The 21,371-nt window shown below is 37.0% G+C and overlaps 1 protein-coding gene across 1 annotated transcript in view; it reads right to left on the reverse strand.

Moving 5' to 3' along the window:
* ATR (ATR serine/threonine kinase) overlaps window positions 1-21,371 on the reverse strand; it is a 62,578-nt gene that overhangs the window by 4,008 nt on the left and 37,199 nt on the right. The window contains exons 22-43 of the mRNA XM_060767788.2: window positions 21,156-21,362; window positions 20,706-20,819; window positions 19,002-19,117; window positions 18,593-18,713; window positions 18,344-18,481; window positions 16,356-16,563; window positions 15,780-15,958; window positions 13,720-13,884; window positions 12,543-12,634; window positions 10,841-10,932; window positions 9,703-9,880; window positions 8,377-8,553; window positions 6,756-6,915; window positions 6,117-6,296; window positions 5,534-5,676; window positions 5,229-5,326; window positions 4,003-4,235; window positions 2,921-3,055; window positions 2,482-2,682; window positions 1,907-2,050; window positions 510-660; window positions 89-245 (exon numbers count right to left, since the gene is read on the reverse strand). Coding sequence (XP_060623771.2) covers window positions 89-245; window positions 510-660; window positions 1,907-2,050; window positions 2,482-2,682; window positions 2,921-3,055; window positions 4,003-4,235; window positions 5,229-5,326; window positions 5,534-5,676; window positions 6,117-6,296; window positions 6,756-6,915; window positions 8,377-8,553; window positions 9,703-9,880; window positions 10,841-10,932; window positions 12,543-12,634; window positions 13,720-13,884; window positions 15,780-15,958; window positions 16,356-16,563; window positions 18,344-18,481; window positions 18,593-18,713; window positions 19,002-19,117; window positions 20,706-20,819; window positions 21,156-21,362 — 3,389 coding nt within the window. The remainder of the gene's footprint in view (window positions 1-88; window positions 246-509; window positions 661-1,906; window positions 2,051-2,481; window positions 2,683-2,920; window positions 3,056-4,002; window positions 4,236-5,228; window positions 5,327-5,533; window positions 5,677-6,116; window positions 6,297-6,755; window positions 6,916-8,376; window positions 8,554-9,702; window positions 9,881-10,840; window positions 10,933-12,542; window positions 12,635-13,719; window positions 13,885-15,779; window positions 15,959-16,355; window positions 16,564-18,343; window positions 18,482-18,592; window positions 18,714-19,001; window positions 19,118-20,705; window positions 20,820-21,155; window positions 21,363-21,371) is intronic.

Consider the following 21,371-nt stretch of genomic DNA (forward strand, 5'->3'; position numbering starts at 1 on the left):
TGCTGAATTAAAATCAGTCCTCTTTTTAAATCTTCCATTTTACAGCTGCCTAATTGCAACATCTGGTGACAAAACTGTATCAACTGACCATGAAGTGGGATCAGGGAATTTTCTCAGGAACCATTCGTGAAAGATTGGAGGGTGACGGGGAAGTAGAGTCTCTTTGTAAACTTTCAGCTTTTCAGACAAAGGTGTTGTCTTTGGAAGCATACACTGACGCAGTTCTTTTCCAGTCATATAGATGCCTACACGAAAAGACAGAATTAGTCAAGCTGATCCTATTCAACTATGATAGCCAACAATAGTTGGTGGACTATACTAGCAAAGTAACACTGCTTTTATACACTTAATTTTGTATACATTATTTTATTAATAAATGAATTAATACATAAAAACAGGCTAGCATGTTGTGTTTCGGAGGATTTCTATACATCCCACTCTTTTTCCACTTACTCTTGTTTTCCTTTGCAAATATTTTTTTCACAATTTAGAACAAGTTATTTGTTTACCTTTCTCCTTGTATAACTTGATTAGGATGTTTCTTAAGCCAGAGGTGTTGTTCACCCATTCAATTATTCCACATTCTTCATTCAAAGGAATAACAGCATACGTTCGGATGTGGAGTTCTCGTCTCCGTGACTCTGCATCCTTTCTTAGACACTATTGTAGAAATATATTATCAATCATGAGAGCAATATAAAAAATATAGTTTCATTTTTATTTAAATGTTCTGTCTCTTACAACCCAAACAGGTCCTGAATGACTACAAACTTAGTACACAAATATTACTTGCTTTCTTAATTTTTATCAAAGAGAGAAACGTCAGGACAGGATTCAAGGAGTAAAAAGAACTTCTCCAAAACCTTTTACTCATATAAAGCTGGCATCATTTTAAAATTGACAAACGCTACCTGTACAACATGACTATAAGGAATAAAAACAGGGCATAAGTCTCTGGTATTTAAAAACTGTCTTTTAAAATTATCATACACACACACACACACATATATGAGAGGACAGGTCAAAAAGTTTTGCCTCCTGGGTCACAAAAACATTATGAATGAACATATAACAGCAGAAGTTGCTACAGATCATAGCCTGAACTGTCACTATTAATTTGTAAACATGTGTGCTATTGTTTAACCCAGGCATCAAAACCATTTTGGAAAAATTCAGGGTTTTGCTTCGTGACCCATTATTTTAAAGCTGTTTTAACATCATTCAGGTCATTGAATCTAAAACCATGTAGGTTGTCTTTCAGAGGTCCAAACATGTAAAAGTCAGAAGGGGCCAAATAATAAACATTCTTCAAGCAATTATGAATTTCCTTAGGTGAAAAACCTTTTGCCAAAAATTCAATGATGACTCTTTTAGCTTCAGTTTCATAGTTCTAATCAGTCAATCGGAAAAAGTAAAGACTATATCAGTAGAGTAAGGTTACTTCTATCATATAATGCATAGATATTCCAGTAGCTATGAAAGAAATAAAAGTTAGAGTGACTGAGGCATTACTTTTTGACCTACCCTCATACATATACATATACATATACATATACATATACATATACATATATCTAGAGAGGGAGAGAGTGAGGGAGATGCACATATATACATGGATATAGTGCGTAGTTGTTGTATATACATGCACTATTCTTGAGAGGAAAATAATATTGGTGCTATGATAAAGGAGAAGGGGTTCTGAAAGAAGTTCCACAGCCAAAGTGTTATGTGTTTTGTACAAGTGGGAGCAATTTACAAATCTGCATACACAAACACAGACAGTGTTTAGTTTCAGTCACTCATTTTATAGGTTTTTTAGAAATCACACTGCCCATACACAGTCCCAGTTCAAATGGAGTCCACCAATATCCAGTTTTTAAAAAAATACATTTGAAAATAAATGAACCTTATTGATCAGGGAATTGAATTCCATCAGTCGACAGTCCTTTCTCAGGTCATCTTTGGGCTTACACATCATGATATAGGATTTCCCATCTGAGCCTTTTAAAGTAATCTTCTTTGGTTTCTGAAGTGATGGAAGGATTTCAACCTTGACAGACAGACAGCCATGGTTATTAAAAGTTTGCGTTTATACTTAAATGTACAGTTTCACCCATATAAATCATATAATCTTAAAATATGACTGAAAGGGGCTACTCAGAGATCCATGAACCTCCTCCATTTCCGAAGTCTTTTTTTTGTATATTAATTAATTGTATATTATGGTGGGCAGTAGATCTGGGGTCCAATATACGTTGCAATGTGATCATACTGTCTATCTAAAATGTAGATATAGATCTTGGAGGCTATTATCTGGAGAGGCAGGCTACTCTTTTTCATCTAGCAAATAACCCGATGGAGCTGCATGAAGGAATACTGCATCCGCTTGTTTTATGTATTATGAACATCTGAGGTCAAGCAATCAGCACTTAATTTTTAAATCAAACTCAAGTCTATATATATAAAAGTAGGAATACTAACTGTATCACCAAAGCCAGCAATATAAGCCCAGCATCCAGGAAACGGATCATGATTGGAATGTGTTCCAGGAACCGAAGGGAGAGTTGGTATCATTACAGATTGCAAAGGAATAAGGATTTCACTGAACATCTGGTCTTCTACCAGCCTTTTGAGACTTTTGAAATGAACTCCCATGCTTAAGGTGGTAGTGTTCCCATCAACCTGAAAAAGTGTAAAAACATATTTCTCAAATTAATCTGTCGTCTTAAAAGAGCTCCTGTATCTATTTTTCTTTCATTTCCATTGAAAATGACAAAAGGTTTAAGCTATTCCTTCACTTTTGTGAAACAGAAGTGAATTCCACCACCCAAAACAAATGTAGGGGTGTGCAATGTAAATTAGAGAATGAGGGACAGAATCAATCAACAGGAAAAAAAATAGCTTTTATATAGATTATTACCGGTTTGTTACATAGCTCTAGGAGTTTATCTGTTAAGCGAGCTGCATCTCCAATGAACTTCCCCAAAGATGCCTTCATATGAATAGCTTTGTTGAAGATTTCCTTGCATCTGTTTACACGCATTGGATAAGATGACTGAAAAAGAAGAAGTTACCAGATTTCCATACCATTCTTCTACATTTTATGGGCAGGTGATATTAACATAATAGCAGCACAGCTTATATGACTGAAACAACAGCATTAAATAAAAAAACTTAATTGATACGTTAAAACCTTGGGAAAATAAAAGATAGTTGTTCTCAAGGATAAGGAAGGCATCACCACCAAAAAGGCTTTTTTTCCTTGAGTATCCCATTACAAATCAGATGGAGGCCTCTGAGAAAGACTCCAGTTCAGATGGAAAATGCCGCTTAAAGTATCGAGATCCCGAGAAACATGACATTGGTAACTCAATTACAGATATCTGCTAATGTCAACAAATGACTCAGTGACTGCATGCAATCATGACTTTTTTTGTGTGTCAGGAGTGACTTGACAAACTGCAAGTCACTTCTGATGTGAGAGAATTAGCTATCTACAATTACATTGCTCAGGGAACGCCTGGATGTTTTACCATCATTTGGGAGGCTTCTGTCATGTCCCGGCCTGAGAAGCTGGAGCTGACAGACAGGAGCTCACCCTGCTCCTTGGATTCAAACCACCAAACTTTCAGTCACAGTCTTGCTGGCACAAGGTTTAACCCACTGCGCCACCACGGGATGACAATTATCATCAATCACAAAAAGATAATGAAAATTAAGACTATAACAGCAATAGAATCATAGAATCATAGAATCAAAGAGTTGGAAGAGACCTCATGGGCCATCCAGTCCAACCCCCTGCCAAGAAGCAGGAATAGGTCATTATTGTGTTCCATCTTCCTGATTCTTTTCATTCTTGGACACAGATAAGGCAAGGAGATCCATGGAATACACCAAAGAAAGAAGCAACATTTGTGCAAAATAATGCAAGTATGTATTTATTCTGAAAAGGAGAAGGGAAGTATACTGAAAGGAGACACACAATGATGTTTGTGAAATCACCTTAGAAACTGCAGTCATCATCCACATAGCTTGTTGAGGGTATGCTACGAAAACCTTAGCAATTATTGCCATAAGGACCACAAAGACTTCATCGTGCGAGTGGCAAATTCGGGAGATCAGTTGAGAGAAAGCTGTTAAAAACTGATATGGTGCCAGGAGCTGCGTATGCTCTGCAATCGCCTTGTTGATTTTAGCCAAGTCATTTCTCATTTGAGTACGATCTTGACGACCAGCTAGGTAATACAATGCACAGTATCAGTATTGTATTTCACACCCCTCAAAACACATCAAAAAACCCCAAAGAAAAACAGACAAATGAACCTAACACTCCATTCAAATTACAGGAAAATTCAAGAAAAACCTTCACTGATCCTAAATTCATTACCATCTGAAATTTGGGGGTTTAAATTGATTCTGGGTATATCAAGAAATTATTTTTTTAATTGGATTTCTTTATAGTCTTAAACTCAAGGCAGTCAAACCTGTTTGTAATTTTAGGTTCCCAATGGAGTCATTGGGAGAACTAAACATTATCAGGAACCTGCCAATGCTGAATTTTGTCTCTATTTGACAAGAAGTGACAGTACTATTAAACTGAAATAATACCATAGTCTAAATCCATGTTAGTCCTGAATCAATTGAATTTATGTAATATTAACTTCTTCACAGTAAGAGCTGTTCGGAAGTAAAACAGACTGTGGCTGCATCTACACTGTAGAATTAATGCACCATCACTTTGACTGCCATGGCTCAGTATCAGTGTATGACATATAAGGGGATAGTTAACAAAACTACATTACACAACTGGCCCCCTGGTGGTGCAGCGGGTTAAACCGCTGAGCTGCTGAACTTGCTGATGGAAAGGATGGCAATTCGAATCTGGGAAGCGGGGTGAGCTCCCACTGTTAGGCCCTGCTTCTGCCAACCTAGCAGTTCGAAAATATGCAAATGTGAGTAGATCAATAGATACCGCTTCTGCGGGAAGGTAATGGTGCTCCATGCAGTCATGCCGGCCATATGACCCTGGAGGTGTCTCTGGACAACGCCAGCTTTTCAGCTTAGAAATAGAGATGAACACCAACCCCCAGAGTCGGACACAACTAGACTTAATGTCAGGGGAAACCTTTACATTTACTAACACAGCTGCATTAAATAAATCCATGCAGGAAATTAAAGAAATTGCCCCAAGATAACAAAATCAGAAAACATTTTTTTCAGTACACTACCTTTCTCGCATTCATATGCTTTTGCTCCAAAGTCAAGCCACAATGATAACATTCTTGGCATTGACTGATAGATGAACTGGTTTCCAAAATGTAAAGATCTGAAATTAAAAGTACCAGCTTGTTAGCCACCTGCTATATATTCCTTTACTGTCCTGATTATTTTATTTTAAATTACATACCATGAGTAAGATATTACATTCATTTCCCCAAACCTGCACCCTGTTGGTAATGGACACAATCCATCCATCCATGAAACAGCAACAGTTATTTACTTATGTATTTGAAAAGGAATTGTATCTTCTAACCTTCCAAAGTGAATAACGATATATTTAATCAAATCTCCCTGTTTTTCCATCTTGTTTTCTGTCACCGTGGGCATCAGTTTATCATAGTATTTAGCGAGGTAGAAGTGTCCATTTTCCCATTCTGGCAAGCACACGGTGACATCCTGAGGGGGAAAAAAATAAATGAACAAAATATTTAAACCTAATCAGTTGCATTTGAATAATGCTCTGCTTGTCCATCTCCCATATGCATTTGATTGTTCATTATGGGGAAATGTTTGGCTATAAAGGCCTTTATTAGGGTCCAGCATGATTCTTTTTAAGCTGCTCTGAGCAGGTGCCAAGTCTCAAGTTTTCAAGTAATTTGATTACATAAATAAGTACTGCATTCTTAAAACCGCAGAGGGACATCTTGACCATGTTTTGAAAAACATTCAACCTGTTAAGAACAACTGGTCCTATCAAGTACACACTAAATAACACTGGATTTCAAAATAACAAAAACACTCAAAAGTTTTGTTTGTTTGCCTGCAATCTACTTCAGTATATTGCTATACAAGCATGTTAAACCATATGACTTAAATGCTGAACATTTAGTTTGTACCTTGTATTTTTTCATAACTGCATTACTTTCAAAGTTGGCTGTTTCTTCCATAAATCTTCCCACCAGCAGCAGGGCTTGCCCATGAATTAGTTTACTTTTACTGCCAGATGGTACCTGACCATCTGGAAAACATAGGTCAACCCCCTTTTGAAGGATGATAAGACCTTGATGAGCCTCACCCTAAATTAAAAAGAAATTAAGGTCAATAATTCAACATTTCCCTTTATTACCATAACCATTATGACTTATGCTCATACAAATATGTTGTAACTCAGTTAGAGAAAGCCTATTGTGCAAGTAAAAGCCCATTTACTTAAAATGTATTGTCAGCATGTATATTGTGCTAAAGATTTTCGGTTTTCTTCATTGAATCATGTATATATGAATTCAAAAGGACAGAGAAAGGTTTGCTATAAATTCAGCAGTTTATGGAAATAATTGGCAGGTATTTCAACAAAATGAAGATCACACCTCCTTTTTTTTCAGAAGAAAATCATATTTGAGTTGTTGTAGGTTTTTTTGGGCTATATGCACTTTGATTCAGCGTGACAGTCCTTATAAACACATTTATGAATGATATCTATTAACATGTGCTGAATAAGAAACAGCTCCTCAAGACAGAGGTTTTCTTTTGTTTACCTTGGACCACAGCCACTTTGCTCTTTCTACATAGAGTTCAGACAGCTTTGATTCCCCAGCATTAAGGAGAGCATTGTATGCCGTTTGGTGATGGCCAGCTTTACGGGCAACTCGGGCGCTTTGGAGCCAGCACTCTCCCATCCTCTCACTGTAATCCTCACTGTAGGAAGATGAGTTTTTATATGGTCAAAAATACAAAGAACTTTGCCAAAGAACAAATCCTGTATGACTCTACTTTGATAATTTCCATTCACAGCTTCCTGACCTAACACAATCAACCAGTCTAAAATTAGAGGGCGCTTCAAGAATGTGGTCCGTGTACATCTTTCCATATACATTTTTCTGATGACCAGTCGTTCTGCCAAGTACATTGTGTTATTTATCATGTGGGGGCATGCAATCTGACCTTCTTTACAACAATCTTGACATTAAGAAACCCCGCTATTAAAGAGAATGGAAGAAGTGGTGCACTACTTGTTGTTTACAAAAGCATCTGGTGTAATTTAGATGGATTACTGTAACTAGATTTCATTTGAAACTTTTCTTCTTTGAAAAATTATTTTTAGTTTTATGAGCAGTTTCAAAAGATTAAATGAAATATACTCCCTATCTAGTGTGTATGTGTGTATATATAGCGAGAGAGAAAGAGTAAGTTTAAGAATATATATGGAAACATACACATACACACAAAATATATTACTACAATATTATGTCTGAGGAAGGCAAAAAATTCTGCCAAGAAAATCCTTTGATAGGTTTACTTTAATCTCACCATAAGTCAGAAATAATAAAAATATTATTATTTTATGTATTATTTTATTTTTTATTCAATAAATGACTTGAAGGCACACAACTACAATATCAGTATTATAATATGGATATACCGTATATGCTTGAGTATAAGCTGAGTTTTTCAGCTTTTTTAGGCTTGAGTATAAGCTTTTGGCTTATACTCAAGTCAAAGTAATTTATTATTTTACTCTGTTATTATTATTTTTATTACATTTACATTATTTTACTCTCTTTAATAATATTGGAAGGATATGTAAGCACATTTCTCTGTGTGGGCTATCCAATGCCATTTTCTGAATCAGCACCCCAAATAACCAAACCAAATCTAAAGTTGACTAAAAACTGATTCGTAAACCTTTTGGTTCTAATGTTGGAGAGTGGCCCCTGTTCAGAGTGGTCCCTGGTCAAAGAAAGTTTGGGAACCACTGTTCTAGGCAGTTGCCTTTAGATCTCTTACGTGACAGACCATCTCATAGATCTGTTTATTGTTGATATAAAATAATACAATATGTCTACACAGGAAAAATGGGCTTCAAGCACATCTGCACATTCTGGCCAACAGAATCAAAATGAAATAGGTCCAAATCCCCATTATGCCATAAAGACATTCCATTTGCTAGCCCTTCTTTCACAAGATTGTTGGCAAAATAAAATGGAACGACCCCCAAAGTTCATCTCAACACATAGTTTACCTTGTTTTTGAAACATCTGGTAATGAGATTTTTAAAATTACGACATTTCATTAATTTTAGCCTAAAAGGTAAACGGAATAAGAAAAGGGAAAGCTTAAGTTTCAAGGGGAGCACATGCAAAATAAATACAGTTTCACCTTTTATTGAGGCTGAGTAAAGCCCGTCTAAGTGCCAGGATGGGCTCTTTAACTCTGTATGAATTTTGGGTCATTTCTATACGTGCGTGCCAATTCAATGAATCTTTTCCGTTCTCATTAACAGGTTGTTGAAGCAATGGTCCAATACGATGCTCTAACTCACACAGCATGTGTAACCTTGATTAAAAAATAAACAAAATTTAATAAAATTAGAAGGTGCTTTGCATTTTTATTTCACTGTCTATCTGAGCAATTTCCTCTTTAACATCAGCAAGCAATCATTCTGGTAGTAGTATACATGATCAGTTCTATTCCCATTGGAGGTCCAGCCTTCTGGGCAGAAGGAAGACTAACAAATATTTTTTTGGATAGGTTTTCCTCATTAGAGGGGGAACAATGCTGTACTTTGGGTGCCTGGAAATCATGAAATTCTTTGCAATATATAATATTGCCAACATAAAAGCAATTCAGATCTCCGCTCTATCTGGGATTGCTAGATGGACCTTTGCATAATATAACTAAAGGTAAAGGTTTCCCCTTGACAGTAAGTCTAGTCGTGTCTGACTCTGGGCGGTGGTGCTCATCTCAATTTCTAAGCTAAAGAACCAGCGTTGTCCGTAGAGGCCTCCAAGGCCATTTAGCCAACATGACTGCATGGAGCACCATTATCTTCCCGCAGTACCTATTGATCTAATCACATTTGCATGTTTTTTAACTGGGGCTAACAGAGGGAGCTCACCCCGCTCCCCGGATTCAAATCGTCAACCTTTCGGTCGCAAGTTCAGCAGCTCAGCAGTTTAACCTGCTGTGCCGCCGGGGTGCATAATATTACTCTCTACATAATGCAGAAGGGGGAGTTCATGTTAATTCTACTGATCTTCCTTACAAGCCTGCTGTAAGAATGAAGTATTCTGAGTCTTTTAAAAAACATCATATAAATTGATGTAGATATCATATGAGGCCTATCAAAATAATAAATTCTATCAGGAATGTCATAATTTCCAGCCCACTCCTAAATACTCTCTAATAAGTGCAAGCATCCAAAGACAGTTTTACAGAACAAGGAAATGACTGCAGTTCAAATATCTGTGACATTTAAAATGTTCAGTTCAAATGTAAAAATAACAATAAAAGTGCAATTTCAAACATTTAAAACACAACATTTAGCAAATGACTCAAATAGATTTACTAGTAAAGTGCATCCTTTCGATCACAAATGTGATTCAGTCGACCGAAGACTAATATTTTATAATATTTTCTTTCTTTTCTTTCTTTTTAAATTCTTTCTCTGGTTTGGAAACAAGGGGGGAAAAAGCCAAACTATACCTTGTAATGTATTCATATCCTCGCTGATATGAACCCCTTTCAAAACTTGCTGCAGAAAGTGGAACTATCTGCTCTCCTCGGACAATTTTCAAGGTTTCATAGAAAGTGGGAGCTTCTTTCTTTTTAGCAGAGAGCAACAACTGTCCAAGTCGAATGCTCCAGGTATTCGACTTCTCATCTAATGGGGTGGGAAGAAAGGTTTTATTTTAAAACAGATCATCAACGCAAAACTAACCAAGATTTATTTTTTTAGATTGGTGATTGTTTAAATTAAAAGTTTATAATAATTCTGCTAAATATATTTTTGTGCATTTCTGCCCGAAAAGACCTTTGAAGTTTTAAGTATTACATGTGCAAGTGAAAATCTCACTGGTGAATACATACATAGCTAGTTCTATTTTTACAATTGACATGCCTGGAGCTTCTGTTTACTTCAACAGACAAGTGGATACCTAAAATCACTATTTTATATACCAGTGATTTCCAAACTTGCTTCAACACCTGTTGCTAGACAACAAATCCCAAAACCTTAGGCAGCATGGGCAAAGGTGAGAGAGCCTTGAAACTGCAGATCAATGATATCTGGAGATTTAAAGTTTGGGAACCATGGCTCTGCACCATTTGCCTTCAACTGGAATTCAATATGGTAAAAAAAAAATAGACATGTGCCAAAATTCTGAAAAGAAGTTCGACAGTAACTGGCAGTTGCCTTCTATAATTACAGCTTTCTAGTCCTAGCGACAAATACTATGAACTGGATGTGCCATGCTTTGTCCTTCAGATATGTCTGCATTTTATTATTACTTTACATTAGCCAGGGCCTCTTCAAAAACAAACACATCAAAAGCAGGACAAAAGGGATGGCTAATTTTTAAAACATATAAAACTGGCATCAATTTATATACCAAAGTTAACATCCAATCAATGATTCCCTGCAGATGAAAGGCATCTACCAACAACATATGGAAAATTTGTGATTTCCAGATATTTCTACTCCTCACTATACGTTCCTCCTCTAATATGCCCCAAAATGAACAGGAATTGCAGGTTAGGCTAATGCTCCAAAATGGATCCTTTCACATTTTCACTGAGTTCTTTTCTTGACAAAGATACTACAAGTCATGACAAAAACAGCAACCTGCAGCTAGGTAGTTTTCTAGTGAATCCCACTGGGTTAGTTTCCAGGCCGCCTCCACTCTGTAGGTATTTAATTCAGGAGTCCACTCAGGTCTATTAAAGGTATAAAGCAAACATATGTCAATAGACAGAAGACAAAAAGCTTTTTTTCCCCCTACATGCGATTTTATAGTGAAGATAGCAATTAAACTAAGCACACACCATATTTGAAATATTTTTTAAAAGTCCGCAGGCAGAACTTTCCTTCAGCTAATGAATGAAAAGCTGATTTGTTAATGGTTATGTTGTGGGTCCCACCACGCCATGTTGGCCAGTTCAAATGACAAGATTTTGTCTACAGCAGCACTCCAACTACAAAACTCTATCCCAAGGAAAATCATGCTGGTTCCATATTTTGTGCTGTGTTGTTTGATGAGGCCTTCAGTTCTTCAAACTAGAGGTGGGTGTTCTCACTTTTTTAATTGACTCTGGTTTTAAAGCTATTTTAGTAGCTACATTGGCTGCTGATAAGTTTCTAGTCCCAGTTCAAAGTACAGATGATGACCTACAAAGCCCTAAACAGTTCCGGCACCGCCTATCTTCATGACCAGATCTCCCCCAATACCTGGCATGGGCTCTAAGATCTGCTGGGGAGGCACTCCTCTCACTCCCACAATTGTCACAAGAATGGTTGGTGGGGATGAGGGAGAGGGCCTTCTCGGTGGTGGCCCCCCGACTTTAGAACACCTTCCCCAGGGAGATTAGGTAAGTCTCCACACTGTCCGCCTTTTGCAGGGATTTAAAATCCTGGATGTTTCAGCTAGCATTTGAAAATGACGAATAAACCCTAGTTATATATGCCCAGCCCCTAGTTAGCCAGATAGTACTCTGTTCTCTGTACTTCCAACTCCCTGGCCCTATGATATGCTGTTTTGCACTATCCCAATGCTTGGCCCTTTTTATAGCATGTTCAGGCCCATTTTAGTATTTCTGGTTATTGGTCTTTGTTGAGCATTGTTTTGATGGAGTTTCTCAAAGTTGCTGTTTGTTTCTTATGTTTTATTTAATTGTTTTTTTAAACTGGATTGTTATATTTTACTATGTTTTTTATTTTATTTTCTTGTGTTTTCCTTTTAATTGTTTTGTTTTTATGTCTTGTGGACATTCTGTCCCATATGTAAGCTGCCCCGAGTTCCTTCGGGGAGATGGTGGCGGGGTATAAGAATAAAGTTGTTGTTGTTGCTGCTATGATTATTATTATTATTTAGAGCTGTTTTAGTCCATTTTAAATATTCATATTTAATGTTTTAACTGTTGTTCTTCATAGATCAACTTGGGAGGCACAGGGGGCTGAAAAGTGATAAATACATGTTTTAATGGGTTGTAGTAGTTTTTTTCGAGCTATATGGCCATGTTCTAGAGGCATTCTCTCCTGACGTTTCACCTGCCTCTATGGCAAGCATCCTCAGAGTTAGTGAGGTCTCACTACCTCTGAGGATGCTTGCCATAGAGGCAGGCGAAACATGCCTCTAGAACATGGCCATATAGCCCGAAAAAAACTACAACAACCCAGTGATTCCAGCCATGAAAGCCTTCGACAATACATGTTTTAATTTTTTAAATAAAATCAGAAGGCTAGCATTACATCTGCACCAGACTCATACAGTTTTTGAGTGTGTGCATAGAAAGAAGTTTTAAATGAAGAACAAAATCAGCTGAATTACCGTTTAGCAAGTACTCCATTCACTTGAGTGATTACAGTAGAGAACTGACCAAGGCCTAGCATAGATTTCACCACACCATGATAGTGAATTATCTAAAAAAAAGGAAAAGAAAACCAGAGTTATTATATCCCATTTTCCTTCCAATGAACCCATAGCAGCAAATAAGAGTATTGCCTCTTTGCTCACTGTATCCACACAGAAGTCTTCTGAATTATTGTTCTGGCCTCAGTTTATGGTAGGACATGATGGCACAGTGAGATTTATGGATGCCATTTCTAGTACTCTTTAGCTATCACACTGCAAAGCCAGTCAGGAAAATGAGTGAGAGACCAGAGGCAGAAAAGAATAACAAAGGATGAAGTGTGGACAAATACAGCTACTTAAAATAACTTATTTCAAATGTGAATCAGGATTAAGAATGTAAACACAATCTTTTATTAAATGTGTGTCTCAATGAGGCAAATTGATGCCATTGCTTGCTGAATGAGAGACCAGGTCTGGCCAGAGATATTATTTTTGATGTGAAGTGCAAAACATTATCTCCATATACAGAACTGAACTGGCAGATCAATGGTTCTTCACTACTAGCAATAAAATAGTGGTGTCCACTAGAGGGGGAAAGGCCCAGAAAAGATGATTTCTTAAGCCCTTGCCTTAAACCCAGGTCTTCGCTAAATACAGAAGGGAAAGGATCACAGGAAGGGGGGTTTCTCAAGCCCTTAGTAAGCCGATGAGAGCATAAGATTTATTATAAATGTATTAAATAATTATATTCCATTCTGTTCAAAGTAATTTCTTTGGTATTTTATGTTTTTGGTCTCCAGGAACATTATATATTAGTAAGCTTTGGCTCAGCCATAATCTGCAGTGGAATCAGGTAATAAAGGAGGAGTGATGTCCAGGGAAGATATAGCATTTGAATAGTATCTTATACAGGAACCATGAGGGCATGTAGGAGATCCATAAAGTTGGTGACTACAGCAGGACAGGAGATGGCCTTTTCATTAATGGCAGAAGTGGGGATAAAGTAAAGCCCTCCCATTTGGTGACAATGCTTGGATAACTAGGCCTTACAGGTGCCTATTAAGTTGGATACAGAATTTCCCTTCTCATTCTTTGACTGCAATTTTTTTTTCAAGAAAACCCCAAAGAAAAGTAAGAATGTTATGATTGTTACCTGCTCAGGCTCCAGTTGAATGGCCCTGTCATAGCAAGCTGTGGCATCTCTCAACAATCCAATGCTTTCATGTTCAAGGATCTGTTCTTTGAGTGACGGCTCTGCTTTCCGTATGGCACTCACTCCTTCCACTCCATCTGCCTCATGCATCGCTGCATACAGTTTCTTTATATGGGGAAGAAAACTATATATCACAGAAAGCATTTGGTGGCGTAATGTTTGCCAGGCACTCGGCTTAATACTTTGGGAACATCTCTCCAGATAATATTCAAATAGTGTCATAAAAATTTTGAGTTCATCACATTCTAAATAAAATTTAGAGGAATCACATCTTCTCACTGCCTGCTGAAAAGGAATAGTTTTTCTTTTTCTGTGTTTTTTGATGCTTTATCATCTTATCAAATATTTTTAAAATGCTGAATTAGACTGGATTTCTATTTTACTATAAACCAGTTCTATGTTGAGGTTACAACTCTGGAGGCCAGCATTCAAATCCATGCTCAGCCTTGGAAAGTCATTGTGTGACCATGAGAAAGTCACACACTCTCAGCCTCAGAAAGTGGCAACAAATCTTCCCAAGAAAACTCCATGATATATCCTTCTTAGGGTCGCTATAAGTCTGAAATGATTTGAAGCCACACGTTATGCATCAATAATGAAACATAAATAATTTCCTCTTTATTCTCGCCATGAATCTGTTATTGTAAAAGGTAATGGTTTCCCCTAGCATTAAGTTTAGTCATGTCCAACTCTGGGGGATGGTGCTCATCTCCATTTCTAAGCCGAAGAGCTTGTGTTTTCCGTAGACACCTCCAAGGTCATGTGGCCAGCATGACTGCATGTAGTGCCGTTACCTTCCGGCCAAAGCGGTACCTATTGATCTATTTACATTTCATGTTTTCAAAGTACTGGGTTGGCAGAAACTGGGCCAAACAGTGGTAGCTCACCCCACTCCCTGGATTTGAACCACCGATCTTTCAGTCAGTATGTTCACCAGTTCAGCAGTTTAACCCACTACACCACCAGGGGGGGCTTAATCTGTTATTGGCTTTCTTGCAAACATGACATGAATTAATGGAAATCTGATTCACAGATAAGCTCACTTAAGTATATTTTAAGCATTTATTAAGCAATCTAACATATTTTTCACTTTACTTAAATGCCTCAATTTAAAAAAAAACCTGGAACTTGAAGGGCACTGCAGACTCACTCAACCAGAGAAGTCAGCCACAGAAGAGCTCTTGATGAACCAACTTGGACATAGCATGTTATTTGAGAACACAGAAATGCTGGACCACTCTAACAACTACCATGTCAGACTACACAGAGAAGCCACTGAACTCCACAAGCATGTGGACATTCCAACAGAAAGGAGGAAACCATGCAAATGAACAAAATCTGGCTACCAGTATAAAAATGCTAAAATCATAACAGCAAATAAAGAACAACACTAAAAACGGGAAATTCAGACAAGAAACAATCAGGGCCAGCTAATCACCTCCCAATAAAGGATTCCCCCAGGCAGTGAGAAACTACACCTTGAAACTGCTGGGCCATTAAATGCTAAGCTAGGTAGCCAAATGAAACATTCACACCTACCTCGAACAGATAAGAGTTCTCCCAACCTGGACATTCTACAGATATATAAACCCAATTTTCCTAGTTTCAAACAGACCTCACAACCTCTGAGGATGCCTGCTATAGATACAGGCGAAAAGTCAGGAGAGAATGCTTCTGGAACATGGCCATACAGCCCGGAAAACTCACAACAACCCACTGAAACTGGCTGCTTTGAGTTAAATTTGTTGCTACATCAATTGGACTAAATTCATTTGAAGTCTTGAAAGCTTTAGGAGAGGAGGATCATTCCCTATCCCCTTTCCACAAATATCTCCACTGAATCATGTTGTTTTACAGCAACTCAAAACAGCATATTTGTAGAAGACTGTGGATATGTTACTTGATAAGGGATAAGCATTCTCTATTAAATGAGACCCACAATATAACAATATGAGAAAGATGAAGTCTGGATTTTTTACATAACAAACAAAATACTAAACCTGTAGAAATCCGAGATGTTCTTGAATATTTTGTTTCTTTTCTATGATGAATGATTCAAAGTGCATCACTGCTCTTGTGTATGCTTTGGAGCGAAAGGAAGCTGCGGCCAACGTGTCCTGAGGTATGAGGTCAAGAAAGCGGACCACACTTTGATACTCTTTATATTCTTCATTTGGTGCTGCACAACAAAGATTTCAAAGGATATAATTAATGCTAATTTGAAACATTTATAATTTTACCATTAATTTTTTTATCAAAATCAAAATGCATTACAATAAAATAAAGTTTACGGTAGGAAGAAAACATGAAGACTCAGCATTCATTTGTTAAAAAACAAGAAGAAAATGAAAGTGGGTTTTAAATAAATTCAAAAACATTGAGATTGAGAGATTTTCACAACCTCAGGGATTACTTCTATTTAAATTGACTTATGAAAGTAGCTTCCAGTGCAGCTGGAAAGGCAATCTTTTTCCATTTATCATTTTCCTTTGCTCCCCTGTTTTTGTGGGGATTTATGAACGGATACATAAAAAGTGCCATTGCAAAGACATCCGAAACAAAAAGGATTCACTAACCTTGTAGTTCAGTTACGTCCTTACTCGGCTTGATAGAAGACTTATCAGCACTCAGTTTTTGGAATTTATATCTAGCCCACTGTGTCAGATGATCAAGCATGGAGAAAACGGTCTGTGTGCTTAAATGGCTGAGATCTGATGCGCTATCCTCACATGGTCTTGAACTGGTATCATCATTTTTAAGAACAGCCATGATTTCTGCATAAACCTGGAGAGTTGTTTAGAAAAACACAAGGGGTTTAAAATTGTTGCTGCTATTATGAAAGCTGGCAAAATTTCAGCAGAGATTTAGGACAAGTTAACATGTTATCTGTGGTGAAACTGCTGGAAAAGGTAGCAGTAACATATAAAGATGTACCATATATACTCGAGTATAAACTGACCTAAATATAAGCCAGGGCACATAATTTTACCACAAAAAAACCTGGGAAAACGTATTGACTCGAGTATAAACCGAGGGTGGGAAATACAGCAGCTACTGGTAAATTTCAAAATAAAAATAGATACCAATAAAATCACATTGAGGCATCAGTACGTTAAATGTTTTTGAATATTTACATAAAACTGTAATTTAAGATAAGACTGCCCAACCATTATTCTAACCTTCTTAAATGTAAATGTGCTTACGTATCCTTCCAATAATAGAATAAAATAATAAATGTAAAAAAAATTAAAAACAGAGTAAAATAATAAATATAATAACAATGAATAAAGTAATAATTTTAATAATAATAAGAGTAAAATAATAAATGTAATAAAATAATAATAAAGTAAAATAATGTAAATATAACAACAATAATAGAGTAAAATAATAAATGTAATAAAAATAAAAATAATAACAGAGTAAAATAATAAATAACTTTGACACGAGTATAAGTCGAGGGGGGGGGGGGCGGGCTTTTTCAGCCTTAAATAAGGGCTTGGCCCTTTTTTTAGGCTAAAAAACTTAGCCTATACTTGAGTATATACATGGGTTTCCATGTCATTGGGGAAAACATAACACAAAGGATTCCAACATATTGTGTACATATGTATACTCATAGTTACTGGGAAATCTTTTCTAAAACTTTCCACATAAATGGAATAAATCAACTACATTAGGCAGATTCCTAGATCCGTCTTTCAGCTTTCAGTAGCACTTCTGTTTTGTCTGGATTAAGGTTCAGTTTCTTCACCCACACTCAGCCCATTACTGAGGACAAGCACTGGTTTAGGGTCAAAACAACTTGGATTATAGTGGAAAAGAAATAATAAACACTGGTCATGTCTGCAAATGATAGCACCAAACCTCAAACTTTGCAACATTGCCAGCAGTGTAATGTACACATTAAATAGCACAAGGGGCAAAACACAGAGCCCTCAGGGATCCCACAGGCCAAAGATCAAGGAATTAAGCAGGAGTCAACCAGCACACCTTCCAGGTTTCCTCTCTAGGAAAGAATCGAGCCATTGTAAAACAGTGACCAGTCCCAGCAAAGCCACTCAGAAAGTTACCATGATCAATGAAGATTGCCAAGAGATCCAGCAGAACCAACAAGGACTCTCTCCTTTAGTATAGTTCTTGGCCATGTAATCTATCAAAGTGATCAAAGCCATCTCTACTCTTTAACAAAGGCTGAAACCAGGTTGAAATTGATTTAGATGATCAATTTAATTCAGAAACTCCTGAAGCTGAAAAACCACTCAACGCTCTAGAGCCATACATTAAAATGCAATGTTAAGAGAGCAAACAGTTTCCTTTTTAAGTAGTTTTGTGATTGGAGAGAGAGAGCTTATAAATAAAGTTTTATTATTATTTTATTATAACAACTAAATTTAGGCCGATGGAACTCTATTAAGAGTTAGCATTTTGGTCAACAACTATAGATGTGTAACAGAAACAACAAAAAGAAATTTACAGATCTTGTACAATGATGTACTGGCCAATGACAGCAATGGAGGCACACTTTATGTTTTTTGGGACAGTAAACAGGGAAAGGGGCTCTCACCTCTTGCTGATCCTCCTGACTGCATCCCAAAAGGACATAAACAAGGATATGGGGAAGGAGATAGATGGTCACCTTGAAGTCGTTCTTCATCATAATACTGCAACAGTTGAAAACCTTACTGGCAAGATCATGTCGCACCTGTAGTAGTAACTATACGTCAGTCTAAGTTTATTTCGACAGATAAAATCAATATAACTAGCATTGATGTTGAAAACAAATTGATCAATAATATGCAATCATTACTCTTACCTTAGTTGCAAGGTAACCAGCCCAGGTTGCTGACCATTCTGCAAATCTTTTGCCTAATTTGCTCAAGTAAATAGGCTTTTTAACCTTGGACCAGTTTACAGCTTTCTGATAACTCTTGTATCTAGAAATGTAATTTTCAAAAATTGTTAACAATTTTAGTTACTATTTGAAAAGGTGGCTGTATCATAGTTCTATTCTTTCTTTAAGAAATCCGAAAGACTTTATCACTGAATGATTTGTTGGTTTGTCACACATCTTAGTAAAAATGCCAATATAGCTTGTCAAAAAAAATCCTGTTTCACACAATCATAATCAATGGAAGATAACAAAAATGCACATGTATAGCTTGCAGAGTGATATAACTTTTAAATCCAATTAAAAGATTGAATTTATTTTTACTACTGTTTACCTTGTATTTAAATGAGGTTCCAATATTTCTTGAATATGATCAGGAAACATTTTCCAAAGGCTAGAGCCTGAGCAGTCGGTAGTTGTCTCCCTACAACCATAGATGCATAGCAACTCCTTAGATAGAAAAGAAAAAAAAGGATTACATAAAGATATTAAATGTGCTTTGTACACTAAAATACTTCATTAAAAGTAAGATTTTTTGAGATAAGATCAGCAAATCACTACAAGGGGTAGGGGAATAAAATCTGTGGATCATTAAGGAAAAAAGAGACTATGCAGCATTAGTTATAGTCTTTTCTCAAACATTCGTATACAAGTTGAATATTCCCTATCCAAAATGCTTGGGAGCAGAAATGCTTTTCATTTTTTTAATTCACTGATACCAAACCATTGCTCATTGACCCTATGTAGCACGGTTTTTGTTCCTGAGTAATAAATGTCATTTCCTACTTAGTTCTATCAGAAAAACATGGGAAAAGTTTATTAAACTGCAAAAACACTTTGTTTTTGTGGGACATCCTGCAGCACATTTGCTATAGTTTTTCAATGAATATCTCATCAAATCTCAATCAATTTAATATAATTTGTGCCAGCCACAAAAACAAAGTTTCTGGAGTATAACAACTACTTTCAAACTATGTACCACACAATCAAACAGGAAATAACAATTTCAAACCAGGAACAGAAAATCTTTCAAATTTTGGCTACTTTTCATTATCTGGGCGGAGGCCAGTGGGGGGGGGGGTGCTAGAGAGAGAAGGATATTTCATTTTATGGGGGTGGAGAGTGAGTTGAAGGACTAAAACCATTTCCCCCTGTTTTTCTATTATTCCACCCATCCTGGTCCCTGACATGGAATCAACCCTTGTTTATGATATGGAAAGGGGGAATAACCAGTGAAAACGGGGGAAATGGTTTTCCTCTTTCAACTCCCTCCTGCACAGAAAATGAAGTATCCTTTTCTCTCTAGTGGTCCCTGCCTGGATAATGTAACAGTGCCAAGATTTGTTATATAGTGTTGTGGTGGCACAGCGGGTTAAAGCACTGAGCTGCTGAACTTGCTGATCGAAAGGTCAGCAGTTCGAATCCGGGGAGTGGGGTGAGCTCCCACTGTTAGCCCCAGCTTCTGCCATCCTAGTAGTTCGAAAACATGCAAATGAGTAGATCAATAGGTACCGTTTTTGCGGGAAGGTAATGGCGCTCCATACAATCATGCTGGCCACATGACCTTGGAAGTGTCTATGGACAACACGGCCCTTCGGCTTAGATATGGAGATGAGCACCACCCCTCAGAGTCGGACACGACTGGACTTAATGTCAGGGAAAACCTTTATCTTAGTGTAATTTGAGTGAATAACCAAGCTTTAACTTGGCACTGAAATGAGACAACAAAGTGTAATTGGGATGCTACCACAAAGAAGGCCTGTCCACCTTGTCTACACAGAAAGGGTTTAATCTCACTAGTGAGGTACAGAGAAGAGATGAGATAATGTAAGCTCTTCAGTAAAATTAAGTCAACAATTAAACAGGACCGTCACCAAGCAATAAAAGAGTTCAGGCAGAGATTACATTCTTTTGTTGTTTTTAATGGTTTGGAATTTAAAATGTGGCTTTTATTGTTTTAATTATTGATATTTTTAAAATTTATTATGTCACACCTTAAAAGCTTTTTCTTAAAGTAGAAAGATTAAGCCAATCCTACCTGGATAGCGTATGAAGCAGAATCTTGAGCCCGAACATTATCAGCATATGCAAGGAAAGCTCTTGTCAGCTCCATAAATAATCCATGGGCAAAATGTGGATCTTCTACGCCAGTCTAATGAAATGCAAGTTAAATTTATTAGATCATTAGATCAATTTTGTTAATATCCTCAGCTTTGTTACTATTAAAGCCTAGTATAATTGGAAAATAGGCATGGAAAGGCTTGAGTTCTCCAGAGGCAATCATGTTTGCAATGGTGTTCAACCAAAGCATTATCACACCTTGACAAGACAGCAACTTCCCACTTCCCTTTCACGGGAGTCATAAACATTAGAATGTAGGTGAGACAAAAACTTGTGCTCACTATATTACTTACTATATAGATTTTTATCCTCCATTTTTAAAAAGCTGAATCTACAGAAATGAATACAGTCTATTAACATTCCTTACCACAAATGTAAGGCCTTTTCCTTGACTGTCACTTGTTGAGAAATCCAACCTGCCTGGATCTATGGCTCCCAATTCACCTAAACATTCCCCACACAGCAGCCGTGCATGGGAATTCACATCCTGGCAGCCAATCAGAAGGACGGTCACCAGCTGAGAAATAACTGGCTCAACTGTTTCACTATCTGTTGCATACTTTATCAGTTTCTCCTAAGAAAA

This window comes from Anolis sagrei, chromosome 3 (assembly GCF_037176765.1).
Source record: "Anolis sagrei isolate rAnoSag1 chromosome 3, rAnoSag1.mat, whole genome shotgun sequence".
Classification (NCBI taxonomy): Eukaryota; Metazoa; Chordata; class Lepidosauria; order Squamata; family Dactyloidae; genus Anolis; species Anolis sagrei.